This window comes from Oncorhynchus kisutch, linkage group LG20 (assembly GCF_002021735.2).
Source record: "Oncorhynchus kisutch isolate 150728-3 linkage group LG20, Okis_V2, whole genome shotgun sequence".
Classification (NCBI taxonomy): domain Eukaryota; kingdom Metazoa; phylum Chordata; class Actinopteri; order Salmoniformes; family Salmonidae; genus Oncorhynchus; species Oncorhynchus kisutch.
The window spans coordinates 15,018,582-15,035,365 of record NC_034193.2 but is presented as its reverse complement, the minus strand read 5'-3'; the positions used below and the strand labels follow the sequence as shown (position 1 = coordinate 15,035,365).

General features: G+C 40.8%; 2 protein-coding genes across 3 annotated transcripts; one reads left to right on the top strand and one right to left on the bottom strand.

Annotated features, from left to right (window-relative positions):
* Positions 1-183: 183 nt before the first annotated feature.
* LOC109865364 (centrosomal protein of 55 kDa) lies at positions 184-10,088 on the top strand. Of its 2 annotated transcripts, none has more exons than XM_020453483.2 (9): positions 184-308; positions 868-1,076; positions 1,491-1,763; positions 4,220-4,273; positions 4,417-4,567; positions 5,548-5,849; positions 6,251-6,322; positions 8,239-8,370; positions 8,518-10,088. In XM_020453483.2, exons 2-9 carry the CDS (start codon positions 891-893, stop codon positions 8,716-8,718), a joined length of 1,371 nt encoding a protein of 456 aa, XP_020309072.1. In that variant the 5' UTR covers positions 184-308; positions 868-890; the 3' UTR covers positions 8,719-10,088. The 2 variants fall into 2 exon arrangements, with proteins under 2 accessions (XP_020309072.1, XP_020309073.1); XM_020453484.2 differs by having other exon boundaries at positions 203-308; positions 1,509-1,763.
* A 133-nt stretch (positions 10,089-10,221) lies between these two features.
* LOC109865366 (retinol-binding protein 4-B) lies at positions 10,222-12,277 on the bottom strand. Its single transcript, XM_020453485.2, has 6 exons — positions 12,194-12,277; positions 11,730-11,836; positions 11,429-11,565; positions 11,078-11,184; positions 10,658-10,870; positions 10,222-10,517 (listed from the first exon to the last, which is right to left on the bottom strand). Exons 1-6 carry the CDS (start codon positions 12,228-12,230, stop codon positions 10,498-10,500), a joined length of 621 nt encoding a protein of 206 aa, XP_020309074.1. The 5' UTR covers positions 12,231-12,277; the 3' UTR covers positions 10,222-10,497.
* Positions 12,278-16,784: the final 4,507 nt, after the last annotated feature.

The window sequence follows — 16,784 nt, the reverse complement described above, 5'->3', positions numbered from 1 at the left end:
AGGATAGTGATAGGACCAAAATAAATATAGACTTAGCTAATCGTATTTTCCATTCATATTTATCTATTAATTTGTGTTCCATGGCAAGTTTATTGTGTGCTCTGTTATTGGTCTGAGCAATAACAGTACTCTGTCTCCATCTAGTGGTGGTTTATTAAAAAAGGAGTGCCCGCGTCATCTGACACCCGGATATGACGCTTGAAGCGCTGCATTCAAACTTGTTTTCAACTTGGAAGCAAGAAAGTGTCCGTTTCATTCTCATAAATCAAGCATCCTATGTTGTTATTTCGGAAACAGAGTTCTACATTGTGAGTTATATTTTCTAAATATTTAGATGCATCCATACATGTTTTATTAACAATAGAAAAGAGTTTGGGTTGAACGAACAAAAGTTTAGCTAGCTAAATAAGGACGGATTGCTGGCTAACTATAGCTGTGTTGTTAGGCAGACCAGCACCTACTGTACAGTATTTAACTTAGCTAGCTAGCATTAGCCACCAACTCAAGAAAAATATATAGCCAACAACCTAGCAGATGATCTGTATCTTGTTGGTATGATTATGTTATATTTATGTCATTCAGTTATAACGTTTTGGAGAAATGTTTTTTTTTTGGTTAGGTATGTTCTGTTGTTTTGGGCTTGAGTTTGTTTTGTGTTTGGCGTGCCAATTTAAACAAATAACGTTAGCTAGGCCTCACTGCAGGTGCGACATTTAATTGGATGTATGCCCAATTAAATAAACAAACTTGAGTATTTCCTATTAGATTTACTACCTAGATGTAGTTAGCTTTGATTGAAAATGTGCAATTGAATGAGATGTGAGTGATTTGAATTGTTATACATTGACAAAAAAAACGTCAAACTAGTTTTTCTAGGTAACACGCCAGACATGGCATCAAAAAGCACCAAGGATATCATTGTCAACAAGTTAGGCTTTAAAACCAGTGGCTCAAAGCAAGCAGACATGGAAATGGACAGACTCAGGAAGGAAAATAATCACCTGAAGAAGATGATGGATGAAATATCAAAACGAACGGCGAGGCCACCAGACTTGGACAAGAGCAAATTGCTAGAGGTAAGTTAACTAGCTAGCAAAATGACAAAGCATAGTAGCTTGTGCAGAAATAGACTCTTGTGAGATGCTTAGGCTAATCTAGTATTGCCAGTCAAATGATTATTATAAAGTCCAAATGGAATGGGGTTGACACCGTAGTGATGAGGTAGCCTACATCCATAAACAGGAAACATTTCAAACCAAAACAACCTTTGCACTTTATGTTCATAAACTTGTTGTGACCACCAATCACTTTCACTTTCACAATGTGGCTTTGTAGCAGTCTGTGGGTTTATCATTGAGAACATCATGGGCGTGTTCCTTTGAAGACGGTTGGCTTTTGAAATTGTCTTGATGGAGTTGTGATAATATAAAGATGAATCATGTTCATTTAAGAAGAGAAATAAACTACCAAAATGTTGCAATTGATTGCAGAGAATTCTGTCTCTGGAGACGTTAAGGGAGAGGAACAATCAGCAGCTGCTGGCAAAGGACAAGGAGGTGGAGACTCTGAGACAACAGCTGAGTTCCAGTGGGGGAGAGGTGGTGGCATCGCTCCAGTCTCAGCTGGACCAGGGGAGGAGAGAGGCAGAGCACAGAGAGAAACTCTTCCAGTCCCTCTCGGAGGAGACGGGGAACCTGAAGAACAACTTGGTGGCAGTGTCTGCAAGGTGTCAGGAACTGGAAGAACAGTTTCCTGATTTCCAGGTTGGTGAGCGGAATCTGCAGGCTGCTGAGTAGGCCTAGAACTTGTTCCATTGTGTTAACCAATGATCAGTTATGGAGAGGATGTATGTGTGACAGGAAGACACTTCCAAGGTTCACGCCCCTCAATATTCAAACATTACAGTTTCCTGTATGAATGTTGTGGTTAGGCTGGGACATTCAAAATCTCAAGGTGAAATATTATTTTTGAACTCTAGATGGCAGCCTTTGCTCTCAGAATGGCCCTTCTGACATAATACTTGTTAACTCTCAGCTCAGGTGGCTTTCGTGCAGGGTTGCGTACAGTATGACAGAACGGGGTGCAACATTGAATTAATCTGAAACGGCACTGTTCTGAACAACCAGTTGAATAGCGTTGTGATTATGGTGGCCCACAGGGCGATTACTGTATGGTGTACTGCATAGGTTTTGTGTTTTTAGATGGTTACACCCATATTGATCATGCCACAGCACCAAACGTAAGCAAATTTACCTCAAAGGCTGTTGACAAATGGTGCACACAGTTTTGGGGAAGCGTGTTCAGGCCAAACCGTCACGCAACATAGCAAATGTTGAAGCTATCTGAACGCACCACAGGGCTACTCAACAATATTCTTATGGGGGCCACTTTTTTAAAGGTAATCGCAGGGGCGCCAGACATTTTCGACATGCGATTAATCTTCCGGAGAACTATCAAAAACAGCACACACCATTATAAAGCACTTAAATGTTGCTAAAAGTAATTAGGTCATTTTTTAAATCCTTTGAAAACAGGATGTTCTTTTTACTGCCCTAACACACTGATGGTAATAACATGGACCGGCAAGCTATTTGATTCTCTATTTTAGGGGGAGGGGGGGGGGGTAGCCTAAGCTTTGGAGGAATTTCCCCCAGTCATTTTGTTTTTCACTCCCTTCTAATATTTCCTGCATGACTTCATAGAGAGAAACATCAGGAATGGGGTGATATTAGCTTATTGCACACTGTTCACACAAGATTTATTTGGAGCTGCTAAAAACCACACCGATAGGCCAGTTGAATAGGCTCTGACAGCATTTCCTATTTATCATCTTTCATGATTCAAATATTACATTTATTTTCCCGATTGCTTATCTATCCAATCTCTTAGTGTCATATTTATAAGAGTGAGAATGACAAGTTAGCCATTTTATGATTACAGAGCTTCACAAGCATTTAATTGTTTAACCTCTTTGACCACTCTACCAGACGAGTATGACAGACCCTTCCCTCTGATAAAATGAGTTTTTCCTCAATTTAAAGCACTGGTATGGGGGAAATGGTTTACCACTAGTCTTATTCATGGATAGAGAACTATTTGTATTATCTGTGCTCTAATCCATATGTAACATTCAAATAACCATGAGACTATGTTCAAGGCAATCCACCTCCCAACAGGCCCTCATCACCGGGGGCATTACCCTCCACAACATAACCCCTACCGCACATGTTCAGTCATACAGGATGGGCAGACCATCTGGGAAAAGGTTGTCAAGTTTATGATCCCAGTCCCTCTCCTCTCGAGGTGGAGTTAAGGGCCTGAGCAGACCAATGGGTCTTACAGCGGCGCAGCCTTGAGACGTCCCGCCTCCTTAGGTCATAGGTATCATGTTCCTGGTCTTACCAGGCAATCAGATGTCAACCTGTGGGCCAACTTTAACATCATTATTATTATTATGAGATGGACCTGGCGTCGCTCTCCAGGGATTGCAGAACGAAGGCAGCCCCTCCAGGGATAGTTGGGCCTTGGTGTTATTGAGGATGTATCCCAGCCAGGCTGACTAGGCCTCTGACGGTTAAAAGACACCCTAGGCATTATATTATTGTATGCAGTACTTTAACTAGAGGCGGCTTTGCATTTAGCTAGGCTTTACTGCCCTTTTTAATGATTTCATTATGTCCTCTTTAATCTTGATTTCCTTGTGTTTCTATATATATTTCCACACACTGAGTTTGGAATAATAGTGAAAATTATCATTATGCCCTTTTAGTGGAAGAGCTGTTTGACAAGACTTGCCTGAAATTTCAGCCTGTTTTGGTGGGATGGAGTTTTGGCTTGCCTGGTGACATCACCAGGTAGTAAATTAGTTTAATAATCCACTAAGAAAGTGTTCCAAACTACTCTGCCAATAACATCTACTTTTCCCTTCCCTTCCCACTACTCCCAAAAATTCCTAGAAATGGCTCTTTGCTAAGAAGCTATTTTTGATTTCAATTCAAATGGTCACAGTAAGGTACTTAATTGTTACCCAGAAATGATGTGATATTCCGATTAAAAACATCTGCATTAGACTTTTTAAGTAAAACATCCAAGACTCGTCTCCCACAGACCCACATACAACAGACCATGTCTTCATGTAGAAAGTGATTGTCTCTGTTGTGTACACCTATGCAATTGTTTTGATATATTCTAATACCCGTGTTTCTATACTGTTTGATAGAATGGCAGGGTCCCCACCGGTGAGGTTGCAGTAGTTCAGGATCACCTGAGAGATGTGAGTTGAATAACTTGTCAAGATTAAAATTGCCATTTTGTTTTCGTCTTTGTCTGCTCAAAAATCGTAGTGCGTTGAGTGCTAAGGAAAACTGTATAACCTAACCCTTACCCCCGTGTGTCTTTTTTCCTGGGTTCCGTAAGGCTTTGGAGAAGAACCAACAGTGGATGGTTTATGACCAGCAGCGAGAGGCCTATGTCAAGGCAGTCCTGGCCAGAACCCTTGAGTTGGAGCAGCAACTAAATCAAGCCAACCAAGCTCTCCAACAACAACACAAAGAAGGCGATTCAGCCGGTAAAAAACAGGGCCTCTGAGCCAGTGTGGGATTTGGCACTCGTTTGCTGTAAAGAGCAAATCCACTGTTAAAAATCGGCAGATCCCACAATGTTCTCCGCATTATAAAGGCTTATTTCACACACAAAAAATGTTCCATGTGGTTAAAATAATTACCCTCTAGGCCAACGCTTGTCAGTCTGTGAATACAGCATTTCTTAATTGGGGTGGTTCTATTTAGCTTTTTGATTTAGAATATTTGAACCCCCCCCCAAAAAAAAATATATATAAAAAATATTTGATGAAACATTTGGCCTTACTGCTATTAGTCTGTGGAAACGCATTGAATACCAGATTCATACATGGAAAAACTGATAGTACAAATAAATAAATCTAAAGGAAGTTTGTTTTGAAGTGTCTGTATTATATCGAAGAGATATAAGAAGGATCAGGAAACTATTTGTATTTTTTTATACAGATTTAACCCCTTATTTTTGGCACTAAACTATCTATATAATTCCATTCATTTTTAAAGTGGTACCAGGCTGCTTTCAGGTTTGGCTTGTGGACATCCTAGAGCAAATGTGCGTGTTCGTGAGAGACTCACCTTTCCATAGAGGGGTCATATTAGTGTGTAGCTCGAACCGTTCGGATGCTACTGACAGAAGTTGGCAGATCGGCGATACTGACTTCAGACTACGCCTGTGATGCTTGTGGTTCTCGTAGACCTTATACTGCAGATGCCGAAAACGGCTATTGGCAGATGCGGTGGATTGAAAAAAATCTGATATCTCCAGTTTAAACAGATGGATTTTGTGTTGTGCTAATTTGATTTCCTGAAATTAACTCAAGCTTATAATTAGCGTTTACAAATTTGTTATAATTAGCTAATACAAGTGATAAAGCAAAGTATACTTGACAAACGGTACTTCCTAGTGACCGATTCATAAGTGTTGCATAGAGGATCATATTTTATTGTAACCCTGCTTGATTTTCCCCAGCACCTGAGAAGTCTTCCCCCCAGCTGCAGGAGTACTACGACAAGCTTCTGCTGCAGGCCAAGCGGGACGTGGAGGCCCAGAAGGAGGCTGCTGCGCGGGCCCAGGGGAGGTACGAGGAGCGCTGCCGGGAGGTGGCCGAGGCCAGAGAACAGCTCCAGGCCGAGCGCCTCAGCAGGAGACACAGAGTCAGCGAGGAGAGGAAGTGCTTGGCCGACCGGGCTGACAGGATGAGGTCCGAGCGGGACAGCATGGACGCCAGGTTGGAAGACGAGAGGAAAAGGTCTGCTGAGCTTCTGCTGCAGGTACTGTTATACACCAGGGAGATACTTTGTGTGGTTTATTGTGCAACTTTGTTTGACCAGGTGAGTTAATTTATAAAGCATTGTCATTTGCAACCATGACCTGTGGATGAGTTGCTGGGGAAAAGTTGGTTTTTAAATTAGTCAGGTTGTGTCTCGTTGAATATATACCGATCTAACAACAGTTCAATGTAGGGGATTAAATAAAAATGTTCTGTGCTGAACCATATATACCCGCTGGAGAGGGGAGTTCGATCCCGGCCTCAGCCACTTTCTCGCCTAATGCTCCTCGTTCTTCTTCACACCCTCTACACTTTCCCGCTATTCTTTCAAAAGACACAGTAATACTGAATGTCGATAGGACCTCCAATTTCCTTTAAGACAAAATACTGTTTTCTGTTCAGGTGAATCTACTCCAGAAATCTCAGTTAAATCAAAATGAGGAGCAGAGGAGAGTTGCTGTACTGGAACAGCAGGTATGTAGGTCGTTTATCCATGCATAATCACTTTACCCCTACCAACATGTACAAATGACCTTGACTAACCTGTACCCCTGCACATTGACTCGGTACCGGCACCCCCTGTATATAGCCTCGTTATTGTTATTTTATTGTGTTACTTTTTATTTTTTTTAATCGCTTTAGTTTATTTAGTAAATATTTTCTTAACTCTTTCTTGAACTGCATTGGTGGTTAAGGAATTTGTAAGTAAGCATTTCACGGTAATGTCTACAGTGCCCTCCACTTACATTGGCACCATTGGTAAACTTGAGCAAAACGGGCTGTAAAAAAAAATGTCTTTGCTGTTTTCCTCTTGGCCTTTCATTCAAAATATTCACAAAAAATCTAACCTTTTAATTGAAGTAAAATTATTGGAAAAAATACATGTGAAATAAATATTTTTCTCCATAACATGTCTGCCACAATTATTGGCACCCCTATAAATTCTTATGAGTAAAATCTGACTCATATTTTAAGTATTTAAATTCACCTGAGTGATTAGGAATACTTAAGTGGTAAGCCATGAATTCCTGTTTCACTGGGGTATAAATATAAGGTGACATACAGGCCAAGTTCCCATAGTCATCCATCACTATGGGGAAAGACCCGAGAATACAGTAATGATGTGCGACAAAAGTTGTTGAGATGCACAAATCAGGAAATGGCTATAAGAAAATAGCTTACCGGTTGAAAATGCCCATTTCTACTATTTTGGCAATAATTAAGAAGTTTAAAGCAATTGGAGGTGTTAACAATTGGCCTGGAAGAGGACGTGTGTCTATATTGACCCCAAGCACAGTGAGGAGGATGGTAAGAGTGGCCAAAAAAACAGCTGGAGAATTGCAGACGTTAGTTAGGTCAGAAACTCTACAAAACTACGATCAGACGCCACATATGTAACCACAAGTTGTTTGGGAGGGTTGCCATAAAAACAACAAACCCGGTCATCAAACAACAAACTCAAGCGCCTACAGTTTGCCAAATGTCACTGGAACTTTCAATGTGACCTGGTTCTGTGGTCAGGTGAGACCAAAATAGAGCGTTTTGGAAACAAACCCCAGAGGTGGGTTTGGCGTAGACAGAAATATATCCATGCAGAAAAGTACCTCATTCCCACTGTGAACTATAGTGGTGGATCTTTGATGTTGTGGGTCTGTTTTTCTTCCAACGGCCCTGGACAACTTGTTAGGATACATGTTAACATGGACTCCAAGTACCAGCAGATATTACATCAAAACCTGACTGCCTTTGCTAGGAAGCTTAAACTGGGCCATGGTTGGATCTTCCAGCAGGACAATGAACCAAAGCACACCTCAACATCAACACAAAAATGGTTCACTGACCACAGAATCAAGGTTTTGCCATAGCCGTCCCCTGGCCTAAACCCTATAGAAAATCTTTGGGATGAGCTGAAGAACAGTCCACAAGCATGGACCTTGGAACCTGGAGAGATTCTGTACGGAGGAATGGTCTCGGGTCCCTTGCCATGTGTTCTCCAACCTCATTACACATTATAGGAGAAGACTCTGAGCTGTTGGCAAAGGTAAGGAAGGAGTGCCAATAATTGTAGCACACGTATATTTGAGAAAAATATTTGTTTTGGGTTAAGAATAATTTTTTTTCTTTCATTAGTTTTACTTTAATTAAAAGTTAAGATTTTTGTGAATATTTTGAAAGACCAAGAGGATAAACAAAAATAAAATATGATTTACCAAGGGTACCAATATTAGTAGTCGGTGCATGTGACGAATACAATTAGATTTTCTATTGGCAACCTAAACCATTCCTGACTCTAGATTGTGAAATAGTCTGTTGTATAACATCTCTTATGCAATACAACATCCAAGATCTCTGCAGTGCTCTCTTGATTTGCTGTTGTCTATTCCCCCCAGATCCAGCTGTCTGCCAAAGACTTTGAGAACGAGAAGCTCGATCGGCACAGTTTACAGCATCAGTTGCACAAGGTCCTGAAAGAGCTGCGCAAGGCTCGGGACCAAATCACGAGACTGGAATCCAGCCATCAAGTAAGCAATTGCAAAATGTTGCAGTACACTTAAATTATTTTAGACTTTTCTGCTTTTCAATTGTCATCATGAATACCTTTGCTATCTTCAGATAAGCAACTGTGGGACAATTGATTGGTTTCTATGTATTTTCAATTTCGTAAACAGCAGAGCGAGTCTCGTTTCTCTGAGCCAAGTTCTTACAACAAGCTGGAGTTTGATAGGCTGTCCATTGAGGATCCCATCCCCACCTCGCCCTCCAAAAGCCTTCTGGACGAGAGTTTCCTGGAGTGTCCAAAGTGTAGAGCCCCATACGCCACCAGTCAACACAGAGAACTGCTGGCCCACCTCGACTACTGTTTCACTTGAACAGCCTCTGGGAATTAACAAGGGAGTACATCTGGCCATTCTCGGTCTTGCTTTTGTCTATAAGATATTGTATTTATATCATCTTATAAGAGGAAGTCTATTTGGTTTGTGTTTATGCTCTTTTTTACATGACGATGTTTCTTTCCCATTTTTTTTTATGTGTCTACTGATGATCTACTGTAAGATCCTGAAGGTGTGTTTACCAATAAATCAGTGACTATTTTTGATTGACAGGAATAAACTATTTTGAATTATTATATATTTTTTTGTGATTTCAAAAAAATCTTATGTGGATGGTTTTGTCATAGAACGTATGTAAGATTAGAACATGAAACAAGTGTTCACCACATAGGTCCTTTATTTTTTCTGTTGTACCTCGTCTTTCTATAAGCATTGTTTGCATTCCTAAGGTGTATTCCATCCGTTTTAAAGGCCCATATAGGCCCATCATATTGGTACAGCTGAGGAAACTAACACTGTAAAAGTACAAACAATTTTGACCAGTTTATTTAACTAGGCAAGTCAGCGAAGAACAAATTCTTATTTACAATGACAGCCTACCCGGACAGTTGTGCGCCACCCTATGGGACTCCCAATCACAGCCTGTTGTGATACAGCCTGGAATTGAACCAGGGGCTGTAGTGACGCCTCTAGCACTGAGGTGCGATGTCTTAGACCGCTGCGTCACTCAGGAGCTAATGGATTGATCCCCAAGCCACAATCCTAATGCACCGCTTTAGTGTCCTCTACTCAGACCACACTGATATTCTTAACAAAATTCTTGCTTGAGAATAGTTTTTTGCTAAAAAGCCATTTTTCTTTATTTTTGACCATTTTAATGGACAACTATCACAGTAAGTTACTTGTTACCCAGAAATGACTTGATATTGAGATAAAAATTGCTGCACTGGGCAATGTTACATGTGTGAGTAAGGCCCACTTCCGCCTCAGTTCTTACTTTGCAAACCAGCTCGAATGAGATTGCATGAGTAAGTCCTTGCATTAAACTATTTAAGGCCAAGGATTAGCGAGGCTTCTCTTGGGTAGGGGAAAAGAGGTTAATGTGTCTATTCAAGGAATGTTACAACAAGGACTTAGCTGTAAGGTTACTGCTGCAGAATACTCATATGGTTGGTTCCAAGCAGTGCGTTATGAATAATTCTCAGTTTGATGCCTTTTTAAAATTTTATTTATACATTTTGAAACCAGTTTGGTGATAAATAGATTATTGTCCTTTTTCAGATAATTGGGTGTCTTTGTTTTTCATTTGATTAGATTTTAGTTTTTGCCTGTATCCAAAAGCTGTCTTTGCACTTTGTTATACACTGTACAAAAATGTGCAATAAAGATGATAGTGGCTATCAACACAATCTTTGAGTAATTGTCTTTTTGGAAGCCATGTGGGACCATGCAGTTGTATGAATGGCCAACCAACCTGATGACATCAGAGCACAAAGTATGACTTGAAACCCTTATGCTAATAATACAAAATAAACACTGAAATAGTACCATTCTGTTTTTATTTATTTCAAAAAGTCATTCAAGACTACATCATACAATGTCAATCAGTAAAGTATCCTATATCCTTCCTGATACATTCGGATACAAATCATTTGGTTGGTTGATGGCTGTCTTTGGTAACGGCAAAGTTCCACAACTGCTGGAAGGGGCTGGCCAGTGACGGTTGGTTTGTTTTGTTGTGGAACATGGTTTATATTTACAGCCTGATTCTGATATGTGGAATTTTACACCCATGATATCCATCTGACTAGTTCCAGATCAGCTGCTTTCACAGAAACCTGCAATGGAGGAATAAAACCCGTTTACATATACTGAGCTTATAATTGATATTTGGATTCCATAATAGTTCATTAGACCAGAAGTTGCACAATAGTAAGGTATTACTTTTAATTACTAAATTGACTTAAACAAAGCTTACCAGTGTGTGAAACACGTCTGTATTTGCCGAGGAAGCAGATCTCCTTTTTCTTGTCGGTGACAATCTTCTGGTCCTCAGGCCTCAGACCGGTAGGGTGGCGGGAGAAGATGAAGGAGTATCCATCCAGGCAGGTGCCGTCCAGGTCAACTTCTCTGCAGGAGTAGTGGATGGCATAGTTGTCGTAGTCAGTGTCAATGACCCAGTGGTCATCGTCTATGTGGAGGAGAGAGGAGACAGAATGATAGCAATGGTTGGTTTAACAGCAGGCTTTGGACAGTAGGCAGCTTCATCAATGGCATGCTATCATGTACAAATGAAGAATAGTCAAGTTATCATCAATAGGTAGTGGTGTAACTCAATGGAACATTCTGTACAACAATAGATTTTAGTCTTCTATTTTGAGTCTGTAGTCTTTCTTACTTCCAGACTGGAGGTATGCAGCAGCGCCCCAGTATCTCATCTTGAACTTGGCAGGGTCTGGAGTGTCCTCGAAGGTGCCGAACATGTTGGCACACATTTCCCAGTTGCTAAAGGGAGGAAAAGGAGAGTTTAAAGGGAGGAAAGGGGAGGATAAAGGGAATAAAAGGGGAATAAAAGTGGAGGATAAAGGGAGGAAAAGGGGAGTTTAAAGGGAGGAAAGGGGAGGATAAAGGGAATAAAAGTGGAGGATGAAGGGAGGATGAAGCAAAGATAAATGAGTAAGTTCAGTAGATGTGAATTTTAGAAGGTTTGAGAAACTATTTTGATCGTTTGGAAGTAAACAGAACTCACTTCAGGATGATAACTCTTCCCTGGGCAGTTGCAGTCATTTTGCCACTTCCATCTACTGAGAACTGAGCAACAACATTGTCCAGGAGGAACAGACCAACAGGATCTTTCTTGGCCACAGCATACCACCTACCAGTATACTGTAAGATGAAATGAGAGCTCTATCAATCTCTGCATAACATACAATGAATGGAATTCCAGTTGCATTCTACATTGAACATTCCAAGGCTGATAGATCAGATTGGACAAGAGCAGAGATACTTTATGGAAAGTGACATTTCGGAAATGTGAATTTTGTTCTTACCCTGCTTCTGTCGAAGTTCTGCATGACCTGAATGTTTGAAACCTGACAGTCCTGTGCCCAGCATGTCGCCAGAACACAGAGGGCCACACAGATTCTCAGCATGTTGCCTTGTTGATGGATCCGTGGAAGACAGAGCCCAGAGTCAAGAGAAAATATCACAACATCACAATCAGTACATCGGGCAATATACCACTCCATTACAGCTTCAATCTAAAAAGGTTGCAAACTAATCAAAAATATGAAAAGTGAGTTAAAAAGGTAATTGATAGTAATAAAAAACAGATCTGCCAGAAAAACCCTAAGCAGAGTACATGTAAAACCCTAAGCAGAGTACATGTAAAACCCTAAGCAGAGTACATGTAAAACCCTAAGCAGAGTACATGTAAAACCCTAAGCAGAGTACATGTAAAACCCTAAGCAGAGTACATGTAAAACCCTACTATCCCTTCCCATGCAGTTCATACCTTGTAAAGTCTGAGGTGCCTTAGAGCTGCTGTTCATCTACAAACAGAGGTTTTTATAGTGTAGAGTCCTGCCACAGCCTGGGTTGAGTAAGAACAACAACAGATGTGAGACAGCCCCTAACCAATTGGGAAAACATTACGTAACTCCAACCAAGACTCCCATTTTGTCCAGATGTGTTCTGCACATTTGACCCCAGTCCCAAAAATGTGTTTTTGCTGCCTTATGAAACATCTGTTGTGGGTAAAGGCAAGAGCATATCTGGAATACTATACATTAGACATACTCACTATCAATCACTAACCGTGAAATGTTCTGCTTCAGCAGTACGAGCCCCAGGTTAACGTCCAGATCCAGACTTTGAAAGAAATGTTTCAGCTCGCTTTTTCCCCCTGGAACAACTACAATATGTTACTTCTGGTAACATCCCACTGGGCAAAAACTGGTTGAATCAATGTTGTTTCCATGTCGTTTCAACAAAAATGTCAATGTGATGATGTTGAATCAATGTGGAAAGTGATTGGTTTTGAAAAAAGTAATCAACGTAAGGGAATTTTGTCTTTTTTCACCCAACTTTTTACCTAAATCCAATGGCATGATGACTTCACTTGTTGATTTCACTATGAATTCATGTTGGATTTACATTACTTGATAACTCAACCAAATGTAAATCAAGCTGTTGAACTGACCTCTGTGCCCAGTGGGATGTCATTACTCGACTTTTCTTAAAGGTTAAATGCAACCGTTTTTATCTCAACATCGAATCATTTTTGGGTAACAATTAAGTACCTTACTGTGATTGGTTGAAATTTAATGGTCAAAAATAAACAAAAATAGCTTTTTGGCAAACAGCAATTTCTCAAGTAATAATTTTGCTCGGACTGTCTGGGAGTGGTCTGAGTGGGGAGGGGAAAACTGAAAATTAGCTGTTATTGGCAGAGATGTTTGGAACTCTCTTTCTTATTGGTCTATTAACTAATTTACCGCATGGTTATGTCACCATGGAAAGCCAAAACTCCATCTCTCCAAAACAGGCAGACATTTCAGGCGGCCTTTTCAAACAGCTCTTACACTAAAAAGGCAATTTTAACAATTTCACAGTATCATTCCAACCTCATAGTGTGGAAATATTTATAAAACACAGGACGTGTCGTTTTTGACTGCACTGGGCCTTTAACATTTTTCACTTTTCACTCGAAAGCCATGTTAGGCAATCATGTTAAATATTATTTTATTGCTCAATGTTAGATAAATCTATAATAGATCCTATCCTGTATAGGACATCCTGTGGAGAAAAGAACATTGACTTCTAGTTTGCTATGCAATCAATATCAAAGAGAAAAACATTTCAGTGAGTGATCAAACAGAATGAATCAATAGTTGTATTCCATTGATCATACCACACCAGCAAATACCATAGGACATTATAAAGGCTCATACACGAAAACAAGTTATAAAGCATTATACCTGCAGGCTGTGTGCAAAGTGTTATGAAAAGGCCATATACAGGAAATGAGGCTGCAGGCACTTACTTTTATGGCCATAAAACCTTGATTTATGGTTAAAAGTTGCCAGTAAGCATTCCAGGTAGACATTTGTTTTTCTTTCTAGGACTATATAACTGTCACCCAAGGGTCCAGCACCCCAGAAAAGGAAACTCGGAACAGCCAAACATGCGTCTTATGTAACTTGGCACGGCTAAACAGCAAAAAGCATAAGTTGCCCCAAAGACTGGCTGGACCAGTACAAGGTTCACCTTCCAACAGGACAACGACCCTAAGCACACAGCCAAGACAAGGCAAAAGTGGCTTCAGGATGTCCTTGACTGGCCCAGCCAGAGTGTGGATTTGAACCCGATTGAACATCTCTGTAGAGACCTGAAAATAGCTGTGCAGCGATGCTCCCCATCCAACCTGACAGAGCTTAACAAGATCTACAGAGAAGAATGTGAGAAACTCCCCAAATACAGGTCTGTCTCTTACTGTCTCATACCCAAGAAGGCTCGAGGCTGTAATCGCTGCCAAAGGGGCTTCAACGTAGTAATGAGTAAATGTGCAAAACTGTATATAGACCTATTTTTGCTTTGTCATTATTGGGTATTGTGTGTAGATAAACGAGGGGGGGAAACTATTTTGTCCATTTTAGAATAAGGCTGTAACGTAACAAAATGTGGAAAAAGTCAAGGGGTCTGAATATTTTCCAAATGCACTGTATATATACAGTGGGGAAAACAGGTATTTGATACACTGCCGATTTTGCAGGTTTTCGTACTTACAGAGCATGTAGAGGTCTGTAATTTTTTTAATCATAGGTACACTTCAACTGTGAGAGACGGAATCTAAAACAAAAATCCAGAAAATCACATTGTATACTTTTTTAAGTAATTCATTTGCATTTTATTGCATGACATAAGTATTTGATCACCTACCAACCAGTAAGAATTCCGGCTCTCACAAACATGTTAGTTTTTCTTTCAGAAGCCCTCCTGTTCTCCACTCATTACCTGTATTAACTGCACCTGTTTGAACTTGTTACCTGTATAAAAGACACCTGTCCACACACTCAATCCAACATCATTATTTGGGGATGCTTTTCTGCAAAGGGGACAGGACGACTGCACCGTATTGAGGGGAGGATGGATGGGGCCATGTATCGCGAGATCTTGGCCAACAACCTCCTTCCCTCAGTAAGAGCATTGAAGATGGGTCGTGGCTGGGTCTTCCAGCATGAAACACACAGCCAGGGCAACTAAGGAGTGGCTCCGTAAGAAGCATCTCAAGGTCCTGGAGTGGCCTAGCTAGTCTCCAGACCTGAACCCAATAGAAAATCTTTGGAGGTAGCTGAAAGTCTGTATTGTCCAGTGACTGCCCCGAAAACTGAAGGATCTGGAGAAGGTCTGTATGGAGTGGGCCAAAATCCCTGCTGCAGTGTGTGCAAACCTGGTCAAGTACTACAGGAAACGTATGATCTCTGTAATTGCAAACAAAGGTTTCTGTACCAAATATTAAGTTCTGCATTTCTGATGTATCAAATACTTATGTCATGCAATAAAATGCAAATTAATCACTTAAAAATCATACAATGTGATTTTCTGGATTTTTGTTTTAGATTCTGTCTCTCACAGTTGAAGTGTACCTATGATAAAAATGACAGAACTCTACATGCTTTGTAAGTAGGAAAACCTACAAAATCGGCAGTGTATCAAATACTTGTTCTCTCCACTGTATATAAATTATCTTTAGTGGGCAGGGCAAAGCGTATTATGAATGTTTTGTAACTTCATGAGGTGTTTTGTAACTTTGTGGTACACCCCCAACTGTACAATCCATCAGGTTGGTTACAGTCACCTTTGAAGTTTGTTTACAACCAACCACAACGATCTTCGCCAAGCAGCATCCGATCAGGGATCTACAGTGTGGAAAGGTGATGATAGGCTGATTAATCAGTAGCAGATGGTGATGGAGGGAAAGTCCTCCACATGTTTTATATCAACACAAGTCACCGGGTTGGTGTGGCTGCCTTTCTGGACACAGTGCTGCTTGTTCTTCACTTGGAGTCTGTTGACCCTAACAGAACTGAGAGGCAGCAGCCGGTTCACACACTACTGCAATGACAGACCGTGGGGTTTGATCCAATGGGATCGCTTTTTGAACACAACCAATCCAAATTGATTGCAGACTTTTTGTATCTAGTCTATTGTTGTTTCCCTATTCGTCTCATTGCAGCCAGCGACATTATTACCACATGGCTTTCTTCATGAGATTAACTCCTAGGTAGGGTGTCCATGTGACTAATCCATTCCACTGTACCAGGCCAGGCCCCATCTCTCTCCTTCTCTGTCAGGGAGGACATCCCACTAATCACTTTTACTTAATAAGGGATTTAGACTGCCAAGTCCCATTGATACAGATCTTTTATTGCCTTGCTCTCTGACTAGAATTCAGTGGCTTGCTGTGTTGGCTGGGAGAGAGAAAGACCCATTGTTCCCCGTAAACACATTATGGGCCAGTCTTAATCCCACATGTGAAAATAGAAAGAGAAACTGGCCCTGTCCTGCCTTGCCAGACTGTGTGATACGGTTACAATAGGACCATCTTTCTCAGAATTCTGATTCTCCTCACTTGGCAAGGCTTCCAGACTGCCCTATGACAGCGAGATTGAGGTCATTAAGATCAAGCACTTCTCCCAACACTGTTGACATAATGCAGTAGGTTTATCAATGTTTTAGTGGGGTGGTATGCACACATCCATGAAAAGACTTGTCCCGGGTGTCTTTTGTTCCACTCTGTTTACCACACTGGATCCTACCAAGACCAAAACGGACTGGTCAAAGACATTACAGAGGGAGCTCATTTAATTTAGCTCCTTTTTTAATTGCTTCACTGATGCATTTAACCTACCTACTTGGCATTTGTCTTCACTTTGACTGTAAATACAGGTAGGGCCATTCTTATGAAAACAAATCCCTGTGAGAGAGAGTTCTGTGGTGGGGAGGCTGGGACCAGCTATTACTTGCATGACCCCTCCACAAACCTTTCTCGAATGTTTGCTTGGAACTATAGTGGAGAACTGAAGAGTGGTTCCTTAAGGTCA

Excerpts from the sequence above, each read along its gene's own strand:
- LOC109865364 (XM_020453483.2), top strand. The coding sequence starts at position 891 with ATGGCATCAAAAAGCACCAAGGATATCATTGTCAACAAGTTAGGCTTT. Across the intron at positions 4,274-4,416 it reads TTCAGGATCACCTGAGAGAT|GCTTTGGAGAAGAACCAACA; the intron begins GTGAGTTGAATA and ends GGGTTCCGTAAG. Across the intron at positions 6,323-8,238 it reads TTGCTGTACTGGAACAGCAG|ATCCAGCTGTCTGCCAAAGA; the intron begins GTATGTAGGTCG and ends TATTCCCCCCAG.
- LOC109865366 (XM_020453485.2), bottom strand. The coding sequence starts at position 12,230 with ATGAACAGCAGCTCTAAGGCACCTCAGACTTTACAAG. Across the intron at positions 11,837-12,193 it reads GGCACCTCAGACTTTACAAG|GCAACATGCTGAGAATCTGT; the intron begins GTATGAACTGCA and ends TCCATCAACAAG. Across the intron at positions 11,566-11,729 it reads AGAACTTCGACAGAAGCAGG|TATACTGGTAGGTGGTATGC; the intron begins GTAAGAACAAAA and ends TTCATCTTACAG.